We start from the raw sequence: 27,069 nt of genomic DNA, 5'->3' as shown, positions 1-27,069 counted from the left end.
GGCAGAGAAACCAATAAGAAAAGGACAACAGCAAATGCACCTCTGTGGGGAGACAGGAGCTGAAGGAGAGAATTATAAGTTTTAATAAATGAATAATAACAATAATAAAATGGAAGAAGCAAGATCCTAGGGAAATGAAATAATCTATTCTTCAATGATATCACAGTAAAATAATGACCCTAACTCAACAAAATCACAATGCTTTTGGAGAAGTAGGAAAGAATAAATAGACCAAGCAAAAGGCCAAAAGAAGGGACCACAAACCATCTCCAAAGACAGATAGAATAAAGTTTGGTGAGCGCAGACTCCCTCTTCCTTGGCAAGATGGCGAAGTACGACCTGACTACTCGCATCGCGCATTTCTTGGATCAGCATCTGGTCTTCCCGCTGCTGGAGTTCCTGTCCATGAAGGAGATATATAATGAAAAAGAATTATTACAGGGGAAACTGGATCTTCTTAGTGATACCAACATGGTAGACTTTGCCATGGATGTATATAAAAACCTTTATTCCGATGATATCCCACATGCTCTGCGAGAAAACAGAACCACAGTTGTTGCACAACTAAAACAACTCCAGGCAGAAACTGAACCAATTGTGAAAATGTTTGAAGATCCAGAAACTACAAGGCAGATGCAGTCAACCAGGGATGGTCGCATGTTATTTGACTACCTGGCGGATAAGCATGGTTTTAGGCAGGAATACTTAGACAGTCTCTACAGATACGCAAAATTCCAGTATGAATGTGGGAATTACTCAGGAGCAGCAGAGTATCTTTATTTTTTTAGAGTGCTGGTTCCAGCAACTGATAGGAATGCTCTGAGTTCCCTTTGGGGGAAACTGGCCTCTGAAATCTTAATTCAGAATTGGGATGCAGCCATGGAAGACCTTACAAGGTTGAAAGAGACTATTGATAATAATTCTGTGAGTTCTCCACTGCAGTCTCTTCAGCAGCGAACATGGCTCATTCACTGGTCTCTGTTTGTTTTCTTCAATCACCCCAAAGGCCGGGATAACATTATCGATCTCTTCCTTTACCAACCACAGTATCTTAATGCAATTCAGACTATGTGTCCACATATTCTCCGCTACTTGACTACAGCAGTCATAACAAACATGTTTGAAAGCACCGACAGGTGCTAAAAGACCTCGTCAAAGTTATTCAGCAGGAATCTTATACATACAAGGACCCAATTACAGAATTTGTTGAATGCTTGTATGTAAACTTTGACTTTGATGGGGCACAGAAAAAGCTGAGGGAATGTGAATCAGTGCTTGTGAATGACTTCTTCCTGGTGGCTTGTCTTGAGGATTTCATTGAAAATGCCCGTCTCTTCATATTTGAGACTTTTTGTCGCATCCATCAGTGTATCAGCATTAACATGCTGGCGGATAAACTGAACATGACCCCAGAAGAAGCTGAACGGTGGATTGTGAATTTGATTAGAAATGCAAGACTGGATGCCAAGATTGATTCTAAATTAGGTCACGTGGTGATGGGTAACAATGCAGTCTCACCCTATCAGCAAGTGATTGAAAAGACCAAGAGCCTTTCTTTTAGAAGCCAGATGTTGGCCATGAATATTGAGAAGAAACTTAATCAGAATAGTAGATCAGAGGCGCCTAACTGGGCAACTCAGGACTCTGGCTTCTACTGAAGAACTGTTTTTAAAAGGATGACAAAGCTAAAGACTCAACAAGACCATTATGTAAAACGGGACATAGGTTTTAGAAACAACAAATTCTTTGTACGTTTGGAGAATTTGAATAAAATTGGCTTTGTCTCAAAAAAAAAGACAAACATAACAATTAACCAAAATCATAAAGAAAATATACAAACACAATAAACATGCTCAAAACATTAAAGGACCACAAAAAAAAGCTAAAGAAAATTGAGGAAAACCTACAAGACAAGCAACAATCTTATTAAAGAGGATTTTTTTAAAGTACTAGAGCTCCAAAGTATAATAATGTAAATGAAAAATTGTCCAGAAGGGCTCAAGAGCAGATCTGCTCAATAGCAGAAATAAAGAATCAGCAGACTGTAACTGGAGAGGATGCAATACAAGGAGCAAATAGAAAAAAGAATAATGAACAAAGATTTAGGGGGTTGTGGGACACCATCAAACAGAATAATATAAACATGTGAATGCCAGAAGAGTGAAGGAAAAGGGCAGAAATTAATTTTGAAAAAATAATGGTTCAAATTTCTCCAATTTTGCTTGTAGACACATATTTATACATCCAAGAAATTCAACAAATTCCAAGTAGGGTAAATTCCAAAAGAGCTACACTACAGCATATGATTATCAAACTTTCAACATATAAGCAAAAAGAATATTGAGGGACACATGAGAGAGGCAAATTATCACAAGCATAAAAACAAGTAGATTCTTTAGTTTTGAAAAAATAAACATGAACAATTGAAGAATGCTACAAACAAATAACCAGAAACTATTTTTGAAAACTTTAAAAATTTAATTATTGAATTAGATCTTATTATATCATTTTACTAAGATAGTAGTTAAATATAGAAACTTAATCTAAAATTAGTTGTTATTAAATATCTACATTTAGTTTAAAATTAGTTGTTTAAAAATTACTATTTGATTTCTTTTCCACAGGTATATCATTGTCAAATGCAATGGTAAATGCAGGTTTAACTTCTTTTAAAAAAATAGAAGGAACAGATGCAAGGGAACTTGAACTGGTATTTAATATTCACTATTCTTAATGTTATCTGAATTATAATGCCTATTATTTATATATTTGTTTATTTTAACTGACCAATGATTTAGGTAATGAACATTAGTAAAACTACTGATTCTGAAAAAAATACTAAAATAATTCTTAGTATTGTGGTAAAAATAAAATAAAAAATGTATTCAGATTTTAAATAGGCACCCCCCTTTTGGGACCCAGATAAAAGAAACTGTGATGCATCTACCAAAATATGAACTTGAAGTGGAACAGGTAAGTGTTTTCTGTTTTTTAGATGCTTTTAATGTTTCTTCAGGAATAAGGCTAGCCATAGCTAGGCTTTGAGCTGAGTCTGAGTAGTAAATTCTTTTTAACACTTTTTTGATCTATCTTCTTTTAAAGGTTACAAGATACAGTGATAGGATGGGAGAAATATTAATAACCATCATTTTAAGAAACTTTGAACAGCTACAAATTAAAAGAACAGCATCAGATTCTCACTATGTTACCTTAATAATAGGTGATGCAGATAATCAAGTGGTTTTTAAGCATAAAATTATGTAAGTGTGACATTTCTGATATTTAATATTATTTCAAAGCATTTATTATAAAAGAACAAATTTAAAAGAAAAAGATAAGATCACTATACAAGCAAAAACAAAACAAAAGCCAAACAAATGCACTAATTTTGGATCAGTTCTGACTCAGCAAAATCACTATAGGACCAATTAAATCACATTTTCTTGAGAATACACTAGGATAGTTTTCTATTTGTCTCTTAAATAAGGTGTCACATAGAATTCACATGGGATCTATTTTAGTTTACCTTTTTAGTACTTAAATGAGCAATTAAATGAAAGGAAACCTGGTGGCACAATAGGCTAAGTATTGGGCTGCTAACCACAAGGTTGACAGGTCAAATCCACCAGCTGTTCCTCGGGAGAAAGACAAAGCAGTCTGCCTCAGTAAAGATGTGAGGCTTCAGTAATGCAGTGGAGCAGTCCTATACTGTGCTGTTGGATCAGTGTGAGTCAGAATCAATGTAACTGCAATGAGTAAGTGAACGAACAGTAAAATCTATCATCATAATTTGAAACAAATAAATAGATTACTCCCTTAGGAGTAATTATGGTCCACTGTGGTTCAACTTTTCTATTTTGCTGCCCTTTCTAGTCATTCATGGCCTTACTAATCTTTGGATACTGTCCTCTTTTTTACTTATCTCAAAATATACAATTTCTAAATGAAAATTTGATACAAAAATATTTACTACAAGAGTATAGAAGGTAAACAAGCGGTCATCTAGCTCAGAAACAACAAAGCCCACACGGGAGAAGCACATCAGCCTGTGCGATCACGAGGTGTCGAAGGGATTAGGTATCAGGGATCATCAGAACAAAAACTCTTATCATAGTGAATGAGGGTGGACGTGTGGAGTGGAGACTCAAAGCCCATGTGTAGGCCACTGGACATCCCTTATAGAAGGGTCTCAGGGAGGAGACAAGCCAGTCAGGGTGCGATGTAGCAACGATGAAACATACAACTTTCCTCTAGTTTCTAAATGCTTCCTTCTTCCGCCCCCTCCCCACTATCATGATCCCAATTCTACCTTGCAAGTCTGGCTAGACCAGAGGATGTACACTGGTACAGATAGGAACCAGAAACACAGGGAATCCAGGGCAGATGATCCCTTCAGGACCACTGGTGTGATTGGAGATACTGGGAGGATAGAGGAAGGGTAGGTTGGAAAGCGGGAACCGATGACAAGGATCTACATGTAACCTCCTCTCTAGGGGACGGACAGCAGAAAACTGGATGAAGGGAGACGTCAGACAGGGCAACATATGATAAAATAATAATTTATAAATTATCAAGGGTTCATGAGGGAGGAGGGGAGGGAGTGGCAAGGGAGGGGGAAAATGAGGACCTGATGTCAGGGGTTTGGGCGGAGAGCAAATGTTTTGAGAATGATGAGGGTAATAATGAATGTACAAATGTGCTTTACACAATTGATGTATGTATGGATTGTGATAGAGTTGTATGAGCCCCTGATGAAAAGATTAAAAAAAGATTATAGAAACCTCTATTAAACAAAAATATCAACATATAATGCTGTTGTTTCTTGACATAGCCTCCATCTTTGGAGTCCTCCAAAATGATTGCTCTATATTTTACCTATCTTATTGAGATATACCTGTAGAGATAATAACATGCACAGAAACAAGACAGAGCAAAACCAAGCAACAAAATAAAACAAAACAACTACAAGTCAATGTTACAAAACAAAGCACAACAAAAAAGAAAAGCTTGTAGTTAGTTCAAGAACTATTGGCCTTTAGGAGTGTTCTCCAATCGAGTCTGTTAGGGTGCCAAGCCCTGGCTCCAAAGTCCATTTTTCATATTCCCTGGGGACTTCATTGCTCTGCTCCCCTTGCTATTCTGTTGCATACCCTTAGTGTTTTGCCTCTGTGAGGGGGGATCAGATGAGGCGGAATTCCCACACTGTGTCTCCAGTGTTGTCCCCTGTAGGGATATGGGTCAGTGATGGATGTTGTGTCTCATAGTGGGGCTGGCCAAGTGGTCTACTTTGTGGATTGGCTGTTCTGAGTGGGAATACCGTCATGAAGGCTTGGTGAGCCAATATGTGCTCCACTCTCTCTTCCTCCTCCTTCATTTGCTCCCATGTGCCCTGATCAGACATGTCCCTCTCCCTGAGTTGCAGCTTCAGTGCTGTCCTCTGAAATAAATTCTTCTGGGGGTAGGGGGAAGTGTACACGTAGTTGTGATTAAGGCCAGCCCCTCAGACCTCTCCACTGGTTCACTACTCTATGCCAGCATGTTGCATTCACATCTTGGAGCACTGGGCTGAAATCTGGTCCCTCTTTCCCTGTGGAGATATAAAAAATGCCCCCTGCTTGGGTGGGTTAGTGCCCTGTGCCTCCACTACCCATTTCTTTTTTATTCTTTTTCCCTTCCCCAACTCCTTTTTTAGATGGTTACCATATATTTCCCTGAAATTGGTCTGGCCCCTTCCATATTACCTTTTCCTCACCCCAGGAAAGTTTGTATCCAGTAGCTTTTTCCCTATGCCCCTTTTGCATTTTTTTTAAAGCTTGCCTCCATGGCCTTGTGTTGTATTTGCTCTTTTGTGCTTGGCTTACTTCACTTAGCATGATTTCCTCCAGTTCTTCCCATGCAGCGATGTGCTTCATACTTTCATCGCTGCTTTTTTAGCAATGCGTAGTACTCCATTGTATGTATGTACCACAGTTTTTTAATCCACACGTCAGTTGATGGAAATTTGGGTTGTTTCCAACTCCTTGCAATTGTGAACTGTGCCACAGTGAACATTGTAGCACAGATGTCTAGCCGTTTGTTTGTTTTTTTTCCTTGCCTCTTCTGGGTATATACCCAGTAGGGGGATTGCTGGGTTGTATGGTAACTCAATTTCCATCTGTTTTAGATATCACTAGATAGATTTCCACAGTGGCTGTACGTACTTACAGTCCCACCAGCAGTGGATGAGAGTTCCTGTCTCCCCACAGCCCTTCCAACACTAGTTGCTTTCTGATTTTTTGAATTGGGCTACCTTTGAGGGTGTTAGGTGGTACCTCATTGTTGTTTTAATTTGCATTTCTCTTATGGCTAAAGATCAGGAACATTTCCTCAGATGTTTATTGGTAATTTGGATTTCTGCCCCTGAGAAACTTCTGTTCAGGTCCTTTGCCCACCTCCTCAGCGGGCAATTAGTTTTTTTCTTTTTGGAAGCTAGCAGAGTATTATAGATTTTAGTAATAAGGACTTTGTCTGATGTGTCATTGCTAAAGATGTTTTCCCAGTCCGTAGTCTCTCTTTTTACTCCCTTGGTGAATTCTTTCAATGTACACAGGTATTTTATCTTCAGTATATCCCATTTGTCAACGTGTGCCTCCTCTGTGTTTGTGTCCTTCCCTATTTCTGATAGTCTATGTATTCCCTGTGCCAAAGTTCTCAAGTTGGTCCCAATTCCCTCATTGATGGCCCTAATAGTTTGGTGTTTAACTTCAAGGTCTGTGATCCGCCTTGAGTTTATTCTTGTGCATGGAGTGAAATAAGGATCATGCTTCATTTTTCTGCAGGTAGATATCCATTTTTTCCGGCACCACTTCTTAAAGAGGGCATCTGCTTCCCATTGGATATTTTTTGGGCCCTGTATGCTGATGATTTTATTTCTGGGTTTTCAGTTCTTTTCCATTGGTCTGAGTATCTGTCATTGTACCAGTACCATGCGGTTTTGACCACTGTGGCTGTATAATATGTGCTAAAGTTAGCTAAAGCAAGCCCTCCCACTGTGTGCTTCTTCTTGAGTAGTTCTCTGCTAATTCTGGGCTTCTTCCCTCTCCAATGAAGTTGGTAATCAGTTTTTCCATTTCTTTGAGAAAAGATGAGGGTAATTGTATCGGGATTGCATTAAATTTATATAGTGCCTTTGGCAGAACTGACATCTTTACTATATTGAGTCTTCTAATCCAGAATCGTGGGATATTCTTCGATTTGTTGAGGTCCCTCTTGGTTTCTTGTAATAGTTTTCTGTAGTTTTCCCTATATAGATCTTTTGTTCTTTTAGGCAGGTATATCCCTAGATATTTCCATTTGTGCTTGGCTATTATGACGGGTACCACTTTTTTATCTCCTCTTCTGTGGTCTTATCCGATGTGTATAGCAGTCCGATGGACTTCTGTTTGTTGATCTTGTATCCTGCCACTCTGCCAAACTCCTCTGTTGCTTCTAGTATTCCCCTTGTGGAGCTTTTGGGATTTACCATATATAAAATCAAATCATCTGTAAATAACAATAGTTTCACTTCTTTCTTTCCCAGATGAATACCTTTGATATCCTTTCTTTGTCTTATCCTGTTAGCTAAAACCTCCAGTAGGATATTAAATAAGAGTGGGGACAAGGGGCATCTTTGTCTGGTCCCCCTTTTCAGTGGAATTGTGTTAATTTTTCCTCTATTGACTACCACATAGGCTGTTGGGTTTTCATATATACCTTGTTTTGTCTTCAGGAATTTTCCTTCCATTCTTGTCTTCTCAAGTGTCTTAAACAGGAATTGGTGTTGAATGTTGTCGGATGCTTTTTCTGCATCTATCGATATTATCATGTGTTTCTTACAGTTTTTCATGTCAATGTGGCGAATGATACTAATAGTCTTTCGTACATTGAACCATCCCTGCATCCCTGGTATAAATCCCACTTGGTCATGGTGAATTATTTGTTTTATATACTTTTGTATTTTATTGGCCAGTATTTTGTTAAGGATTTTTGAATCGATGATCATTAGGTATATTGGTCTGTAGTTCTCGATTCTTGTCGGATCCTTGCCCGGTTTTGGTATCAGAGTTATACTAGCTTCAAAGAAGGAGTTTGGGACTTTGCCACCTTTTTTTATGTTCTGGAAGAGTTCATGTAGGATTGGTGTTAGTTCTTCCCTAAAAGCTTGGTAGAATTCTGTGAGGCTATCTAGTCCGGGGAATTTTGTATTTTTTGGTAATCCCTTGATAACCTTGTCTATTTCTTGTATTGCCATGGGTCTGTTGAGATTCTTGACATCCTTTGGGGCTAGTCTAGGGAGGGATTGTTTTTCCAAGAATTTGTCCATGTCTTCCAAGTTGTTGAATTCATTGGAGTATAATCCTTCAAAGTACTGTGTAATTATCCTTTTGATTAGTATCTGTTGTAATGTCCCTTCTTTCATCCCTTATTCTTGTTTTTGAAATTTGTTCCCTCTTTTCTTTGGTTAGGTTTGCCAGCGGTCTGTCAATTCTGTTTATCCTTTCAAAGAACCAACTTTTACCAGCATCAATTTTTCCTGTAGTTTTCTTATTTTACCTATCCCGAATCTCAGCCCTGATTTTTCTTATTTCTTTTCTTTTGCTTAGTGGGATTGTCTTGCTAACTCTGCTCTAGTTGTTGTAAATTTTTTGCCAGCATATCAATAATGAGTCTCTCTTTTTCAGGTGTGCATGTATTGCTATGAAACTTCCTCTGATAACTGGCTTTACCGTGTCCCACAAGTTTTGGTATGTCATTTGCGTTGGTTTCTAGAAATTTCCTAATTTCATCTCTGATCTGTGCCAGTACTCATGGCTTTTGTAATAGACAGTTATTCATCCTCCAATTGTTTGTCTTGTTTACTTCATCTTCCTTTTGTTGATTTCCAGCCTCATGGTACAGTGGTCAGAGAGAGAGGTCTGTATGATATCAATGTGCTTAAATTTATGTAGATTCGCCTTATGCCCAAGCATGTGATCTATCTTCGAATATGTGCCATATAGGCTTGAAAAGAATGTGAATCAATTTGTATTTGGATGAAAAGCTCTGTAAATATCTATCAGGTCAAATTGTCTAATTGTAATAGTTAGATTTCTAGCCTCCTTGTTGAGTTTCTTTCCCTGTAATCTATCTTTCTCAGAGAGCGGTATATTAAAGTCACCCACTATCATTGTTGAGGCTGTGATTTCTTTTTTCATCTTTTGGAGTGTTTGGTTAACTTATTCAGTGGGTCTCTCATTTGGAAAATATATGTTTACAATGCTCAGTGGTTTTTTTGTCTAAAATTCCCTTGAGCATTAGTGTCCCTCCTTATCTCTTTTTATGGTTTGTACTTTGAGGTCAATTTTGTCTGAGGTTAGGATTGTAACCTTTGCTTTTTTAAAAATTGCTGTTTGCTTGGTATGCCTTTCTCCAGCCTTTGATTCTCAGCTTATTTTTGTCTGTAACATTGAGATGTCTCCTGTAGGCAGCAGATTGATGGATTGTGTTTTCTAAGCCAGTCTGCTAGCCTCAGTCTTTTAATGCCTGAGTTCAGGCCATTGATATTCAGGGTTATTAGCTCCATCTTCAGACTCTGTGATGTCATCTTATACCTTTTCTGTTGGGTGTTTTCCTACCTTCCTTTCTTATCAGTGTGTTGTACGTGCGTGCGTGCGTGTGTGTGTGTGTATCATTCTTGATTTCTTTCCATCCTTAAGCCAATGCTATCTTGGGGTCTGTTATCTCTTTGTTGCTTTCTGGGTGAGGTTGTTCTCTTATTTATGCTTGGTGAGTGTTGTTCTTTCTACCCATACTGGGTTGGCAAGGATATTTTGTAGGGATGGGTTTCTTCTAATGTATTCTTTGAGTTTTTCCTTGTCTGGGAAGACTCTTACTTCTCCATCTATCTTGATCAATAATTTGGCTGGGTAGAGTATTCTTGGGTTTGCATTGTTTTCCTTCAATTTTTGGAATATGTTAATCCATTTTCTCCTCTTCTTCATAGTTTCTGCTGATAGGTCTGAGCATATTCTTATTTGGGAACCTTTATATGTGATTGCTTGTTTTGCCCTCTCATGATTTTCTCCTTTTCCTAAAAGTTGGATAGTTTAACTATTATGTGCCTTGGTGACTTCTTCTTGAGATTTAGTCTAGCTGGTGTTCTTTCAGCCTCCTGAATGGTTCCCTGGTTTTTATTCATTAAGCTAGGAAAATTTTCCTCCAAGTATTCTCTTACTATTGTTGCAGATGACTTCTTTGTTGTGTCTTCCTCCAGTAACCCAATAATTCTAATGTTGTTCTTATTCATAGCATCGGACACAGCTCTTAGGTTTTCTTCAGCTTCTGTAATGATCTTATTAGATTTTTGTTCACGCTTGTTAAAATATGCTTGGCTGTCCTCCAAGTCACTGATGCAGTTCTCTTCTTCCTCCAATTGATTCTCGAGGTCCATGTGTGTGCTACTGGTTTTTGGTGTCTCTTCTCTAAGCTCTTGTATTTCCCTTTGGAGTATGGACTTTATCTCCTCTATCATTTCATCCCTTTTCTGTATTGTTTCCCTCATATCCTGTATGCCTCTAAGCAGCATTCTGAAAATTTCTTTCTGTGGCAGCTCAATATCTGCTTCTTCTTTGCATATCATTATGTTCAAGACATCTTCTGCCATTGCCTTTTGTTTCTCCTGTTTTTTTCATTGAGGTTGTTGGGGCTGATTTCTGTTTGCATTGTGTTGTTTTAGAGGAGCCAGGTACCATTTTCCAGGGAGTCAAAGAGCACTGGCTCTCTCTGAGAGATTGGTAGGAATGCTTCTTCGAACTGCATACAGCTAATGTCACTGTGGAATTAGCCTACCACTTTATCCTCCTGTGGCTTCCCTCGCAGAGGAGTGCTCCAGCCTGGTGGGTTGCCTGCTTTGGTGTAGAACACAACGAATGGTGAGCAGAATTGGCCTGGCCAGGTTAATCACTGCGGAGGATGGGCAGAGGTTCCTGCAGCTGCTTGGAACGTTGGCAAGTGTTGTCCAAGCTGCCTTAGGCTGTATGAGGCACTATAGCAGACAGAAGGCAGTTCCCTCAGTTACATGGGACAACAGAGGAAAAATAGGAGCTTCCCCATTCAAATAGGCAGGAATTCTCCAGTAAGAAGTTGGGCAGAGTATCCCCTGGTGGAGGTCAGCCCGGCTTTGCCCAGCCTCAGGTTATGCTGCACAGGATGGAGCTCACCTAACTGGGTGGGGGCAGGTGTAAATACCTTAGGCTAAGAGGAGTGGGCTGAAGGTCGGCAGGTGAGTGTGAGAGAACAGGGAAGAGACAAAGAAGAGAGAAAAAATTAAAAAGTAAGCCCACTGAGACTGTATGGGGATATAGAGAAGAGAGGGCAGCAAAAATAATAATGTAATTGAGCCCTGATCCCTGCTCATAGAGCTGCAAGTGTTTAATGAGGCGGCAGCAAGCTGTGACTGTTGAGTTAAAGCTACTGCGATGGCTCCAAATGGTCCTGCCTCTGGCCAGGACAGTGGCGGGGCTAAGGTCAAACCCTAGCTGGCCTCCACAGTGGTAAGCCAAAAGGTCCCAGCCCCTCAAAACCTTGTGGATCTGTGCCTATTTATCTTTATGATGCTCCTCCTGTGATCCAGCAGTGTTGAATTTCCCTCTTAGAAACTCTCCTGGGCTGATTTCTGCAGAGTCCCTCTGGTATGTGTTACTTAGTCGCCATCTTCCCGGAAGTCTCTAAAATATTTTGAAATGACATGTCTGCCTTGATTTGAACTGGCCCAGCAGATCCCCTCCAAAGCCACTGGTTCTTAATTGGACCTTTTTTTTTAAGGCACTTTAATGAGACTAAGACAAATGTTTTACTGAGGGAACTTGTTTCCAATCATCCACTAACAGTCGTGCGATATTTAAACACTTGTTTGGAATACACCCATGTATCTATGAACTAACCCTAGTAGCAATCTTATTTGTCTTACCTTCATACATAGATGCTACTTTTATGACTAATTCTCTAATATAGTATTTTATCATTTGTGCTTTAACTTTACTTCTAATACTTTTATGATAGTCTCCCAGGAGTAAAGCTAGTAAAAATAACAGTATGAGCAAATATAATAGCATGAGCAGGTTGCAAAGATATCAGTTAAAGCAATAGCTAATGTTTTTTAGAAATTAATAGACTTCAGGTATTGAGTTGTTTACTCTTTGTATAAGGTAGTTGTTATTTTTATCCACATGTTGTAAAGGGGGAATTGAGATGAAGAAAAGTTAATCAATATACCTAAGGTTATACAACTACTTAAAAATCAAATATAGATCTGAATCCAGCATTCTGACTCTAGAGTCTATGCTCCAACCCTGTTACTATTCTTACAAATCAAGGATGACAGTAACTCTGGACCAAGAAACTTCTAATTGTTCCCAGTACTTTCCAAATCTATCACATGCAAATTACTTAAAGATACTTAGTAACTGGCAGGATAATGTTCCTTTTACTGGGTACTGTTCTACCTTAACTAGCCATGACAGAATTAAGGCTAGAATATGTCATTATACAAATCTCTGTTCTCCTACGACGATTTAAATTTAATGTTAGTTTTGAGTATGAGACTAAAATTAAATCATAAAATTGGTCTCTGGTTTATTTGTGATATTATTAAATCCAAACTGGTTGACCTCGATTGTAAAAATAATATTAAAACTCTTCTCACAAATATTTACAATTATTATGTAGCTAATTTAACTTGATAGTGATTTGGGCGCAATTTTATGAGTTAATTATGCCAAGTACATAGGCCGATTGCCAAAGTAGGCTATAGGAGTCAATGCCACTGAGAATCATATGTAGGATCAATGTATAGTTAAGAAATCTATGGTTGATAAAACTCCATGAATAGCCATTTCTCTCTCCCCAGAATTAGAAGAAAAGTACTTCTTAGTTACTGATAAATACTAATCAGAAAGGACCTATCTTTGGATTATTCAGGCCTTGAAAATTAATATAAGGGCGCTTTTAAAATTCATGGGAAATGTAATTGAGAGATATTGGAATTTTTCATAAATACTTCATTAAATATTTGGAACAAATTTTAAATGATGGATTTTTTTTTTAGGGATTCTGTTTTGCTAAAAGACGGAAATTGGACTAAAAAGATTGATGTGAAGAGAACTCTTAAGTCTGAAGACCTTAGCATAAATCTAATTAGTTCTGAATATGGTTAGTAAATTGAAGTAATGAAGGCATTTAACATTTCTTTGGTTTATGCTAAAACAAAAATAATAAAATAATATTGTGTAAAATAATATATTCTGATATAAATAAAACTTAAAGGATGTATCGTGTATTTAAATATATAAACGATGGCATGACTCAATATGACCTGATTAAAATTTGAGACAGTAAATTTAAAATATTATAGGACCATTGATTTTTATGCTAGAAGAACAAATTTTTATTCACTGTATTTTTAATGTTTTTCATCTTAATGTATTGAATTTCTGTAACTCTTCTAGTTTAAAATATCCTAAGAATATAAGAAATATTTTTAAATTAGTATCATATGGATTTATATAAATATGCACTGAAATTTTTATTTCTTTTTCCAGTTGGACTTGATATTCAGAAAACATTTACAGTCTTTTACTTAGGACCCAAGAGGTTTGAAAATGAAGTAATTATGCATAGAAAATCAGAAATAGAGATTTCTCCTTCTAAACATACAGATAAATATGTAGCAGGAGCTGATAAAGGTAAGTAGCTATTTTAATTGGTACTTTGTATTAAAACAAAGATATAGCTAGGGGAAAGGATTAATATATTATAGCACTGCTTTGCTCAGATCACAGATGCTCTGGAATTAGACATTTCGGTGTGATAAATTACATTAATAAAATATTGTATAAATTTTCCTAAGAGTTAATGTTTGTCAGATTGAGGCAACATTTAGTATATAACTTACTTGACTGCTCTGTTAATAAACATTTTCTCTTACCTATACTCATTTTATTCTTATGACCAATGTCAAGGGGAAAGCAAGGAATGTACATGAATCTATTGATTTGATAAGGCATACCAGGGTGGCAGTGCATTAAATTTTCTTCCTATGAAAATTTTCAAATATACACAAAAGTAGACAGCAGTATATATTCACATAAAAAGAGGTCTATCATCATTAGCCAATAGGGAAATGCAAATCAAAACCTCAAAGTTTATGTCCACTTTGATAACTTTAATCAGAAAGACAATTGCACCTTATGCTAAGATGTGTAGAAACTGAACCTTTATACATTACTAGTGAGAATGTAAAATGGAACAGCTGCTTTGGAAAAAACTGTCAATTCTCAATAAGTTAAATATTACTGTATCACCAGCAATGCCTGCTCTTAGGTAGATATGCAGTACAATTGAAGACACATGCTCACATAAAGACTTGTACAGGGATACCTCAAAGATATTACAGGTTTTGTCCCAGACCACTGTAATAAAGTGAATATCTCACTAAAATGGATCATGTGATGTTTTTGGTTTCCCAGTACATAAAAAAGTTATGTGTACACTTTATTGTAGTCTATTAACTATGCAGTAGCATTTTGAAATAGTTTGCAATATTGTGAGACTTACCAATGTATGACAAATTTGAAGTGAACAAATATTGTTGGGAAAGTGATGTCAAAAGACTTGCTTGATACAGTGTTACCACAAATCTTCAACTTGTAAAAACCATAACATCTGCAAAGTTCAATAAAGCAAATCATAATAAAATGCATGCTTGTATATAAATCTTTATAGTAGCATTATTCATAGTAACCAAAAGAAGAAACAGCATAATGCTTACTGCTGAATGGATAAACAAAATGTAGTATATTCAAGAAGTAGATGAAGAAAAGAATAAAAGCATTAGTCATGCTGCCACGTGGATGAACTTTAAAAGTGCTATGCTAAGTGTTAGAAGGCAGTCACACAGGCCAGATATTGTAAAATTCCATTTATTGTATGATTCTAGTTCAATTTGCCAACCTTTCCTATACTCACTGATTCTTCCGATGGTTTCTTACAGACATATCCAGCATAGTCAAATTCAGAAAGCCAGGAAATAGCTTAGTAGTTGCCAGGGGACAGGAGTACATGGGGGAATAACTGCTAATATGTATGAAGCTTCGTTTTGTAATAATGTCAATGTTCAGGGATACATTGGCTTGCCATAAGTCAGAATTGACTTAGTAACAACTAGTTTTGTTTTTTGAGTTTGTGGGGTGTTTTTTTGTGTGTATATGAGTGTGTCTGTGTGATTCTTGAAAGTTGCATGGCTCATGAATATATTTCTAACAAAACATAGCACTAAATTGTATACTCCAAAAAGTAAGTTTTATGTTATTAAGTAAATTTCAATGAAAAAATTATAATCAATTATATGATTACATTCCAATATGTATATATATATATATATATATATATATATATATATATATACTCCTTACTGTCAATTCAACTCTGATTCATATTAACCCAATAGGTCAGACTGCCTCAGCTTACTCCTGAGAAGTGACTGGTGGATTCAAACTATTGACCATTTGGTTGGTATCCAACAAATACAGAGATAGAAATTATAATTGTTAAAATGTCACAACAGTACCAAAAAACTCAAATACTTAGGAATACATACACATAACAAAATATGTTCACGACCACCATATGAAAATGAAAAACTTTTTAAAAGAGAAAATTAAGGAAGTTTTCTCTTCTTTCTCATGCAACAGAGAACTGCATCTTTTCAGACAGCTTGACCCCATCCCTGAGACACAATAATGAAGGTCAGAATAATGGATTTTGCTGTGTTGGGCACCTGATTTTAACTTTGGCAAAGTGGACACTTGCCATTAACAAACCCTTCATTGACCTCATTTATATGGTATAAATATTCCAGGATCATTCCATCCATGACAAGTTCAATGGCAGTAAAGTTTGAGAATGGGAAGCTTGTTATGCCATCGCTGTCTTCCCGAAATGAGATCTTGCTAACCTCAAATAGAGTAAAGCTGGTGCTGAGTATGTCCCAGAGTCTACCAGTGATGTCACAACGTTAGAGAAGACTGGGGTAACTTGACTGGTGGCTGCCCCATCTAATGCCCTCATGTGTCTGACGAACGCAAACAATGAGAAGTATGACAATCTCAAAATGGGCAACAATTCCTCCTGTACTACAAATTGCTTGGCCCTTCTGGCTAAGGTCATGCACGACAACTTTAGCATCATAGACAGACTCATGACCACAGTACATTGCATCACTGTCACCCAGAATACTGTGGAGGGCCCCATTGAAACTCTGGCATGATCACCATTGGGCTTCCCAAAACATCATCTGGGCATGCACCGGTGCTGCCAAGGCTATGGGCAAAATTATACCTGAGCTGAATGAAAAATTCACTGGAATGGCCTTCTGTTTTCCCACCCCCAATGTGTCTGTCATGGATCTTACTGACATATAGACAAAACTACCAAATACGATGACATCAAGAAGGTGGTAAAGCAGGCTCCGATTATCCTCTAAAGGGCCCTTTGTCTCCTGAGACTTTAATAGTGACACCCACTCTTTCACTTTTGATGATAGGACTGGCATTGCCCTTATCAACCATTCTATCAAGCTCATTTCCTGGTACAACAAAGAATTTGCTAGAGATACACACACACACACACACACACACAAATAGTGGCCCACTCTACAGAATGGTGGACCTTATGGTCCATAAGGCCTCCAAGGTATAAGAATCCCTAAACTACCAGCCACAGGAATAGCATTTAAGGAAGAGAGAGGCTCTCAGCTGCTGAAGCATCCTTGCCCCCAACTTACTCAGAATATCTCATCTTGGAGAGTTTCTATCTATAACTCCTTGAAAAAGAGAAGAGGCTAAGAAAGATAACCTTACCATGTACTATCAATACAGTATACTACACCCAGCTTCCTCCTCTCCAAAAAGGAAATAAAGGAAAACAAATTGAGTGTGTATTAAAGTAAATCAAATTAATGGAGTGCTCATAAAATATTTTTTAGATTATTCATTGTACTAATGTCATATTAGCCCCAAACTGGAAACCAACCAAATGTTCATCAGTACTTCAGTGAACAGATAAACTAGTATATTGATTGACCTGGTAGAATTTTATAAGAGTTGGCAAATTTTCTTTAAGGGTAAGATAGTAAATTTTAGGCTTGTAGGACATAGCTCTTTCTTGCACCCATGCAATTTTGTGTCTGAAAATGGAAGACAGAAAGCAGCTATGGACGATAGGTAGTAAAATAGGTATGACTGTGTTCCAGTAAAACATTTACAAAAATGGGTTTGGACCCATGGAACAATTAGCCTATGCTTGCTATAAAGCAGTGGGACTGAATGATCTACCATTATGTGCAACATCTTGAATGACCCTCTGAAACATAATATCAAATAAAAGAAGCCAAGACAAAAGAGCAATACTGTATGATTTCATGTATTGAGATCATAAAAACAGGCAATATTAATTTATGCCTATAAAATTTAGGATTAGAGTTACCCTCCGCGGAGGATTACCTTTGGAAGAGAGCATACGTGTGGATTCTGGGGTGTACTCTAAAAATGTTAGGTGCTGTTACATGGCATGTTTACTATGTGAGACTCAGTGAGCTGAAGATTTTCTATATGTAATTTTCTATGCTTATATACTGAAAAAAATTCAACAAAAAAGAACACAAAATTTTATTTAGAAATACATATTTTGGTTTTGGCTCTAATATTTAAAAAGCTGTGTGATCGTTTCAAGTCATAGTTTCTGAGTTTTACTTTCTGAATCTATGAAATTATAAGGCTATTAACAGTATTTCTTAGGAGCATTCAGCGCAACCAATCACCTCAATGCTTTTTATTAAATTCACCCCAAAGCAATCCAATATTTAGTTGTTCTGATCCTTTTTAAGACTATGTTATTCAGTGATGTAAATTGATATTTAATTCAAATATTGAAATAAAAATTGATATATGGATGCTAAATGATTATATCCAAATATATGCTAAATGATTATATCCAAATATGCTTGAAAGTTCAACATATAATAGTATTTTATATTGTCAAATTATAGGGTTATATGTAAAAACTAGAAATACAATTGAAAATTTTTTATGCTTCCTATAACTGTGAAGATTATTCAGAAATGGTTACAGCAGTACATCAACAAGGAACTGCCAGAAATTCAAGCTAGATTGAGATAAGGGCATTGAACGATGGATATCATTGCTGATGTCAGATGGATCTTGGCTGAAAGTAGGAGCTATCAGAAAAATGTTTACCTGTGTTTTATGTCATTCAGTGATGTGGACTATAGCAAATTATGGATAACATTATGAAGAAAGGTAATCCTATAACACTTTTATAGTGTTCTATTAAATCAATCTAAACATATACTAAAATACGGTTGTTGGAATAAAACAAGGAGTTTAAAATCAGAGCATGTGTACACCATGGTTATATACTTTAAGTATACTTATTCAATCCATAGACTGAGCAAACAATCCTTATACACTAGACCATGTGGAGAAGAGTGCTACATCAGATTTGGAGGAAGACTCACTAACAGTCTGTGAGATGTAAATGACACACCTAGTTTCCCCAAAGTGAGGAGAGCTTGATGCATTTTCTGATGAAGATCAAAGATCATAGTGTTTAATCTGGATTACACTTCTGAAGATAGAAAAAACAAAAATCTTTACAACTAGATTAATAAACAATGTCATAATAAATGGAGAAAAGACTGACGTTAACCAATGATTTCATTTAATTTAAAATAGTGGTTCTCAACCTTCCTTTAATACAGTTCCCTCATGTGGTGACCGCCCAATAAAATTATTTTCATTGCTACTTCAGAACTGTAATTTTGCTACTGTTATGAATCAGGCGATCCCTGTAAAAAGGTTGTTCAACCCCCAAAGGGGTCACAACAAGTTGAAAATCTCTGATTTAAAGCCATGATTAATGCCCATAGAGGAAGTAGTCAAGAAATCCAACAGTGCATTCCACTGGAAAAATAAATTTGCTACCCAAGACCTCTTTAAACTATTAAAGAGCCAAATGCCACTTTGAAGCCTAAGATACTCTTGACCCAACCGTGGTATTTTCAGTTGCTTCAGATGCATATGAAAGCTGAACAATAAATAAGGAAGACTGAATAAGAATTGGCACCTTTGAATTATGGTGTTGACAAATAATATTAACAGGACTGCCATAGACTGCCAGAAGAACAAACAAATTTGTCTTGTTAGAAGTACAGATAAAGTGCTCCTTAGCAATGAAGATGAAAAGGAGACTTGGTCTCACGTACTCTCAGTGTATTATCAGAAGGGATGGGTTCTGGAGAAAGACGTCGTGCATGATAAAGTAGAAGGGCAATGAGAAAGAGAAAGGCCCTAAACGAGATTGATTGCCCCTATGGCTGCAACAGTGGGCTCCAAACATAACAACAATTGTAAAAATGGCGGAGGACTGGGCAGTGTTGTGCTTTCATGAGTATAGAGTTGCTTGATGTCACTTAACAACAAAAATCTAACTGTGAAAACATTCTCTTAGCTTCACTTTATCATATATGATTATAATTTTAAAAATCTAATTTAAAAAATGTTCTTCTTTTATTTTTATTAGGTGGGATTTAATACATATATCATTCCATATTTCAATCACGTCAAGCAGAACAGTACAATTGTTAATACAATCAGTTTCCAACCATTCCCTTTTTGCATGGACTCTGTGTCAGTCTGGGTAAACTAGAGAAGCAAATCCATAGATACACATATGTGTATAAGAAAGAGATTTATATACAAGAGCAATTGAACATTGAGAAAACATCCCAGCCCAGTCCAGATCAAATCCATAAATCCGGTACTAGCCCATATGTCTGATAACAATCTATAAAGTCCTCTTCAGACTCACCAACACACTCAATGATGCCAAATGTAGATCACAGGCTTTTGGGTAGAAAGTCCTTGGATCCAGTGTCATTGGAAACATCTCAGCGCTGGCAGGGGTCTCTGCATCAGGATGAGTCCATGTGTCTTGTCAGCTGCAATGTCTCCCAGGGTGTGAGCAGAGTCTCCCACCTCCAAGGAGGAAATACCAGATTTCCCAGAATTCTTAGGAGAAGTCCTTGCCCACACAGAGGCCTCATTGGCTATCTCCAGATTGACAGGCTAGACTCCACTCCTACACTCTTAATCTTCAATTTCACACCAGATTAGGTGACTACCACGGGCTCCTTGACATCATCTTCCCTATACCACACCACCACCATTGTACCTCCCTTCCCCCAAACGCCTTATTCTACTTGGTATCCCCATAGGCTCACCAGTCCTGGGTTTCATATACCAAAAAATAGAAAAGCATATAACACGTACATTTTCAAGAGGGTGACCTCCATTGACATAACACCTCTACTATGAACAAACAAAAACAAATAAAACAATGCAAACTGAGATCCAGTTGTTTGAAGAAAAATACCTTTTCTTTATTTTTAAGATACCCATCACCCATTGCCATCAAGTTGTGTCTGACTCATAGTGATCTTATAAAGGATTTCTGAGCCTGTGAATCTTGACAAGAGTAAATAGCTTCATCTTTCTCCAGCAGAGTGGCTGGTGGGTTTGAACTGTCTACCTTATAGTTAGCAGTCAACACTTAAAATGCCACCAGGGCTTCTTTTAAAGATACAGTAATATGAGAAATAACACACCTTTTTAGTTGTAAGGACAAAAATTGAATTATTTTTCAGGTCTGTTACTTCTATATTTTAGATATTAAAATTTATTTCATACTCAATAAAAGGTATTGACTTTGTTTACTTTGAAGCAAATTCATTTGAGACTAATAAATTCATTTGCATTTGATATGCCTTTTTAAGTATGAAAATTTAAGGTCTTTGTAAGATGTACAAAAATTAAACCAGTGCTCAAGCACATTGGATGGACGCATATTTAAATGCGAGTCAAAAGGAGCTCTAGCGGTAAAGTGGTTATATGTTGAGTTGCTAACCACAAGGTCAACAGTTTGAAACCACCTACTATTCCAAGGGGAGAAAATGGAAACTTCTTGCTCTCATTAGGAGTTACAGTCACAGATGCCCTCAGGGGCTGCACTACCTATCCTATAGGGTTGCTATCAGTTGGATTCAGTTCAGTGGCAGTGAGCTTGGTTTGGAGTTGAAAGCCAAGTCTATTTTCCTTACACTCTATGACATATGAATGTACGTTAAATTTCATATTGAAGGATTACAGTTCGCCAATGTGATCTTTTTCTTTATAAATAAATAACAAAATGATAATATAACATTTGATGGAAAAATTAACAAATGTCTCTTGTAATTTAAAGAATAAAAGCCTGGAGTTTATGATGTATGATTAATATAATTCAGGAACTATAGATGTCAAACTAATATTCTTTTAGAAATATTAACTCCAATAACTTTTACACAGATTATTTGAATGTATAACTAGCTTGTAAGGCCTACTGTTCTCAAACCCACTCAATCTTCAGTTGTGTGTATGTGTGCGCGTGTATTTTAGACAAATGACCACTACCCCACCAGCCATTATTGACCCTGTTATAGTAATTTTAAATGTTATATTTCAATACATTTTTATTTGATGTCATTAATAAATTAACTTTAAATACTGTAAACTCTGGCTATAAAACATGTAAGTTAATATAATATGCGCCAAATCTGTAAAAATAGATGCATTCCAGAGTGTGGGATCTATTAACTTTAAAGTATAATCAAAGAATATAGTCTAGGTTACTTTTCTCCAAGAACCTTATTCTTCCAGTTCTCATTCACTATAAATGTGTGTTTGTTAATAAGACAAATTCAGACAGTTCTTAGAATGCGAGGAGTAAGGACCATTTCTTTTTTTTTTTTTTTATTGTTATCTCTAACTTTCTTTTTTTTTTTTTAATTATTTTTTATTTTTTAACAAATTATTGGGGCTGATACAATTCTTTTCACAGTTCATACATATACATACATCAATTGTATAAAGCACATCTGTACAGTCTTTGCCCTAATCATTTTTTTCTCCTCTTTTCTTCTTTTACATTTTATTAGGGACTCCAACAACTCTTACCACAATCCATACATATACATACATCAATTGTATAAAGCACACCCATACATTCCCTGTCCCAATCATTCTCAAGGCATTTGCTCTTCACTTAAGCCCCTTGCATCAGGTAAGGACCATTTCTAACAGAAATATAGTCCAGGGGTTTTGTCATTTAGATAATACCCATGTGCTAGTGTTCTAAACAAATTCATATATAGTTACTAACAAAATGTGCCAACTCTGCTTTGAAATATTGGAGAGCCCTCAATTTCAAAAACTGGTTTTCATCACAGGGCAAATGTGTATAGTCACTGTGCACCATCTTGTGGTTACATCTAGAAATGCATCTTGGACTAAAAAACAAAAGCAACTCCTTATGCTTTATTGAAATTAAGCTCTACAAATAGATATCAGTCTTGATTGTTAACCAAAATGTTGGAGGTTTGCATCCATCCAGAGGTACTTTGAAAGCAAGGCAAGGTGATATGCTTATGAAAAATCAGCCATAGAACACCTTATGGTGCACAGTTCTACTCTGACACACATGAAGTAACTATGAGTCAGAATTAATTTGAGGGAAACTGGTTTAGCCTTTATTGCAAAACAATAACCTGTGAGGCCTAGACTTCATCTTAGACTCTCCAAACCAAAGTCACTGCCATCGAATCAATACTGACTCATCGTGAACCCCCTGAAGGTGTATGAGTCTGTAACTGTTTTATGGGAGTAGAAAGCCCCATCTTTCTTCTGGGAGCTGCTGGTGGTTTCGAACTACCGATCATGCAGATTACAGCCCACTGCACTACCAGAGCTCCTCTTCTTAGACTACTCACCCCCCAAAAGAGGTACCTTCTTTAAATTAAATGAATTATTTGGGGATCTCTAAGGCAGCTATTATAACTATAAAGGCAGAATGGTTGGTAGATCAAGTTCTGGGATTAGACTATCTGATTTGGATAGTCTACTTATTAACTATAGATTTGCTAAGTATATTTCTTACTTATATTAATAAGTAGCCTATTAACTTGGATATGTTATTTAGAATTTTTATTAAGTAATTTGATTATCTTTGAGATGGAGATAAGACTATCATAGGTTGACTACCAAGGATGATCAGTTATTTGAAAAACACCTGGAGCATGTAAACAAATCCAGAAAATAGATGATAAAGCAACAATAATTCCAAAATATAATAAAACTCAAATGGAATTCTAATTAGTGCTTTTGAGAAAAATTGAAGATTTTCTTGAAGCAGAATAGGATGCTATTTTTTAAAACTATTAGAGAACAAAAAAAGAGCTCAGGGAAGTAAAAATTATGATTGGCAAGGGAAAACACAAAAAACTAGATGGCTAGAAAATAAAGTCAGTGAAATCTAAATGAAAACAAAAAGCTAAAGAGTCAGAAAACAGACAAGAAAATCTGCAATAAGATCTAACTGATAAATGTTCTAAGAAGAGCAAACTAATCAGAAGAAATAATTTGAGAAAATTTCCTAGAACTGCAGTGAGATATACAGCTATACAACAAAAAGGTGAATGAAAGAAGATCTACAAATTGAGGTATAATTGTAATATTTCAGAAAATCGTGTATAAAGAGAAAATATATCAAAAGAAGGGCAAAGAACTGATGAGTTGAACTTTCAGAGGATGAATTAAATAACAGTACATACAATAAATAGTAGCATAGTCAGAGTATATTTCAGGAAACTACCTTTAGTCTAAGTGAAAGATAATTAGAGCATGGATGTGGCAAAACGTCTTAATGACTGAGTCATGGCACGCTTTGGAAAGAGTGATGGCCTCCGTGAAAAGAATACACAGAGTCACTGTACCAAAAAGAGCCAGTCGACAGTCCACCATTTCAGGATGCAGCATATGAGCAAAGCCAGTGGGGTGCTAAAGAAAGAAGTTCAAACTGCACTGAATGTGTTAGCCAAAAACAAGGCTAATTTCATTTGAAATGTTTATTAGCCAAAAACAAGTTTTAAAATCAGGAAAAGTATGCATCAGAGCTGTATCCTCTCTTGTTCAGTCTGTGTACTGAGCAAATCATTAGGGAAGCTGGCTTATATGAAGAAGGATGTCGCATCATAATCAGAGGAAGGCTTATTAACCAACTGTATACAGATGACACAACCTTGCATGCCATAAGTGAGGAGGACTTAAAGCACTTTCTGATGAAGATCAAGGATTGTAGCCTTCAGTATGTATTGCAATTCAATGTATAGAAGACCACAATCCTCACAATTGGACCATAGGGAACATCATGATAAATGGAGAGAAGGTTGAAGTTGTTACGGATTTTGTCTTGCTTACATCCACAATCAATGCTCATGAAGGCATCATTCAAGAGATCAAAAGATGATATGCAGTAGATAAATAGGATGCACAAAACCTTTTTAGAGTATTGAGGAGCAAGGATGTTATATTTTTTCGACTAAAGTATGCCTGACCCAGTCATAGTCTTTTTCCATTGCCTCATATCCATGTGAAAGTTGTACACTGAATAAGGGAGACTGAAGAAGAACCGATGCATTTGAATGATGGGGCTGGAGAAGACTGTTGAAAGTACTGTGGACCACTAAAAGGACAAAAGTAAAGCCCAGAGTGCGCCTCAGAGGCAAGGATGGCAAGACTTCGTCTTCCATAATTTAGACATATTGTTAGGAGAGATCAGTCCCTGGAGAAGGACATCATGCTTGGTAAAGTGAAGATGACAGAGAAAAAGAGAAAGACCCTCTATGAGTTGGATTGACACTGTGGCTGCAACAATGGGTTTAGGCATAAGAGCAATTGTGAGGAAGTTGCAGGACTGTGTGTTGGCTCGTTTTGTTGTGCATAGGTTCAGTTTGGGTAGTAATCAACTCGATGGTACCTAACAACAGCAACAACAACAGCCATGACTTTCCAGCCAGAGACAATAGAAACACAACTGTATTTGAGGAAAGTTAGGCTTATTTAACTCAGTATAGCAACACACTACTGTACATTTTTACCAGAGCAGAAAGCTTCATCTTTCACTCTTGAAGTTGCTGGAGGGTTTGAACTGACAAGGTTGCAGTTAGCAGTCTGACCCTTCCCCATTGTAGCAAAGGAGGATTCAATACTAGAACTATAGATCATATCAGGGATTGAGGAGAAGTTTATTCTAGGAATTCTGTTTGTATGGGATGATCCTAAAAGGATTAAGAAATCAGAAGTCAGGTCTAGATTGGGTGTTCTCAGAAAGCATTGGATGTACATTGGATGTTTTGGTACATTTAATCTTGGATGTGGAAAGTTTTTAAAATAATCATTTTTATTAGAAAGAAGGAATGCTTGCTTATTTTTGTGGTTCTTCGGCATCCTTGTTGCTTTCAAGTTTCAGAAATAATTACATGGTTGTCAAAACTCTGTTATCTTCTATTATCATAGAGTAATTTTGTCTGAATATTGTTTATATTCCACCAAAATTGGTTTTGCTCAGAAGGAGACAGAGTGCTTTTGCTATCGTCTTTCTTTCGACTGCTGGTGATGTTTTGTTACCACATCAGTCCTCAATGTATTCATGTTCTCAAGCATCAAGGAAGCCAGCCTCATGGCTGCAGTCTCATCTAGTAAGCTGTTTCATCCACTTGCCACTGGGAGCCATGCAGATATTATCCGTATTTCAATGTGATATGATTTGAAAGGGATGATTAAGCAATGACATTGAAAATGAAGAATAAAGGACCATGAAACACGGGAAATATTATCAAAGCTGTACAGTCCCTCTAATCTTTCTAGTTGACGTGAAATCTGCTTCAGCAAAAAATAAGCTGATTTCTATGATTTGCTCCCTCAGGGTATTATACCTTCTACCAAGAATATTAGAAGCCCTCGTAGTGAAGTAGTTAGGAACTTAGCTAGTAATTGAAAGGTCATCAGTTCAAATTCACTAGCCACTCCATAGGAGAAAGCTATGACACTCTGTTTCTATAATGATTTAAAATCCCAGAAACCCACTGAGGCAGTTTTCCTTGCCCCTATAGAATCACTATGAGCTGGCATTGACATTGACAGCTGACATTGGATTTAAAATATTATTCCCTCACACATCCAAACAGTGTCCTTCAAAAAATATTTCGAATGTCTCTTTCTTACCCCATGTTACTATTAATGAAAGCTAAGATGGAAATGCCTACTTAAACTATAATAATTGTAGAATATATTTGGATGTATTAATTTTAACTTAAAGGAATCAGTTGCAAGCAGCCTCTCCTTCCTTCCTATTGATGTAGCAAATTCCTCATATTCCTAAAGCATGTATTTCTAACATCTAGTGCATATATGTAGAGTTTTGCATACTAGCTACTGTCAGTGGTGCCATAAAAATGCCATGAAGGTTTCTTCTTCTCAGGCTCTTCAGACTGAAGTATAAAGCAGCATGCATTTTTCAAAATGCTACCTTTATTTGCACCTCATTCAGAAAACATTACGAGTATTCCCTCATGTTAATTTATATTACCATAATGATTGAAAGAAGATTAAAGGTGGCTAGATGTTCCTGGTGAAAAAACTGGGATGAGGTTAGTAGTGGGATAGGAACTGTTGTCAGAAATACCTTTATATGTTTTTACAGTTATATATCGAATGGATTAACATTTGACAAAGCATGGAAATCACAATTTTTTGTATCATCTAAAAGAAAAGCTAATGTATAAAAATAAGTTAAGTCATGCAGTAGCAGATGTAACAAAAATGTTTGTTTTTTCTTAATTTAGGGATAACAGCCTGCAAAAAACTAGGAACCCGGGAGTGTAATCATCACTGTAAAAATAAGCGCGCATGTGGACATGATTGCTGTGAGTTTCATCACACAAGCTTATTTCAGGCTTTGACAATATTTCAGGGCTAATAATTAACGTATGATATTTATATGTATGTCTTTATAACCCACAAGTAATTTCCTTCGTCTCTGGGCAACATGGGGAGAAAAGTAAAC

General features: G+C 36.7%; 1 protein-coding gene and 1 pseudogene across 1 annotated transcript in view; both read left to right on the top strand.

Annotated features, from left to right (window-relative positions):
* HFM1 (helicase for meiosis 1) overlaps positions 1-27,069 on the top strand; it is a 123,721-nt gene that overhangs the window by 76,993 nt on the left and 19,659 nt on the right. The window contains exons 26-31 of the mRNA XM_075540261.1: positions 2,625-2,710; positions 2,890-2,973; positions 3,103-3,260; positions 13,103-13,206; positions 13,596-13,739; positions 26,849-26,929. Coding sequence (XP_075396376.1) covers positions 2,625-2,710; positions 2,890-2,973; positions 3,103-3,260; positions 13,103-13,206; positions 13,596-13,739; positions 26,849-26,929 — 657 coding nt within the window. The remainder of the gene's footprint in view (positions 1-2,624; positions 2,711-2,889; positions 2,974-3,102; positions 3,261-13,102; positions 13,207-13,595; positions 13,740-26,848; positions 26,930-27,069) is intronic.
* LOC142456984 (eukaryotic translation initiation factor 3 subunit E pseudogene) lies at positions 290-1,779 on the top strand (annotated as a pseudogene).

Source organism: Tenrec ecaudatus, chromosome 1 (assembly GCF_050624435.1).
Source record: "Tenrec ecaudatus isolate mTenEca1 chromosome 1, mTenEca1.hap1, whole genome shotgun sequence".
Classification (NCBI taxonomy): domain Eukaryota; kingdom Metazoa; phylum Chordata; class Mammalia; order Afrosoricida; family Tenrecidae; genus Tenrec; species Tenrec ecaudatus.
Note: the sequence above shows the minus strand (reverse complement) of the source record. Positions and strands in the feature narration are given on the sequence as shown.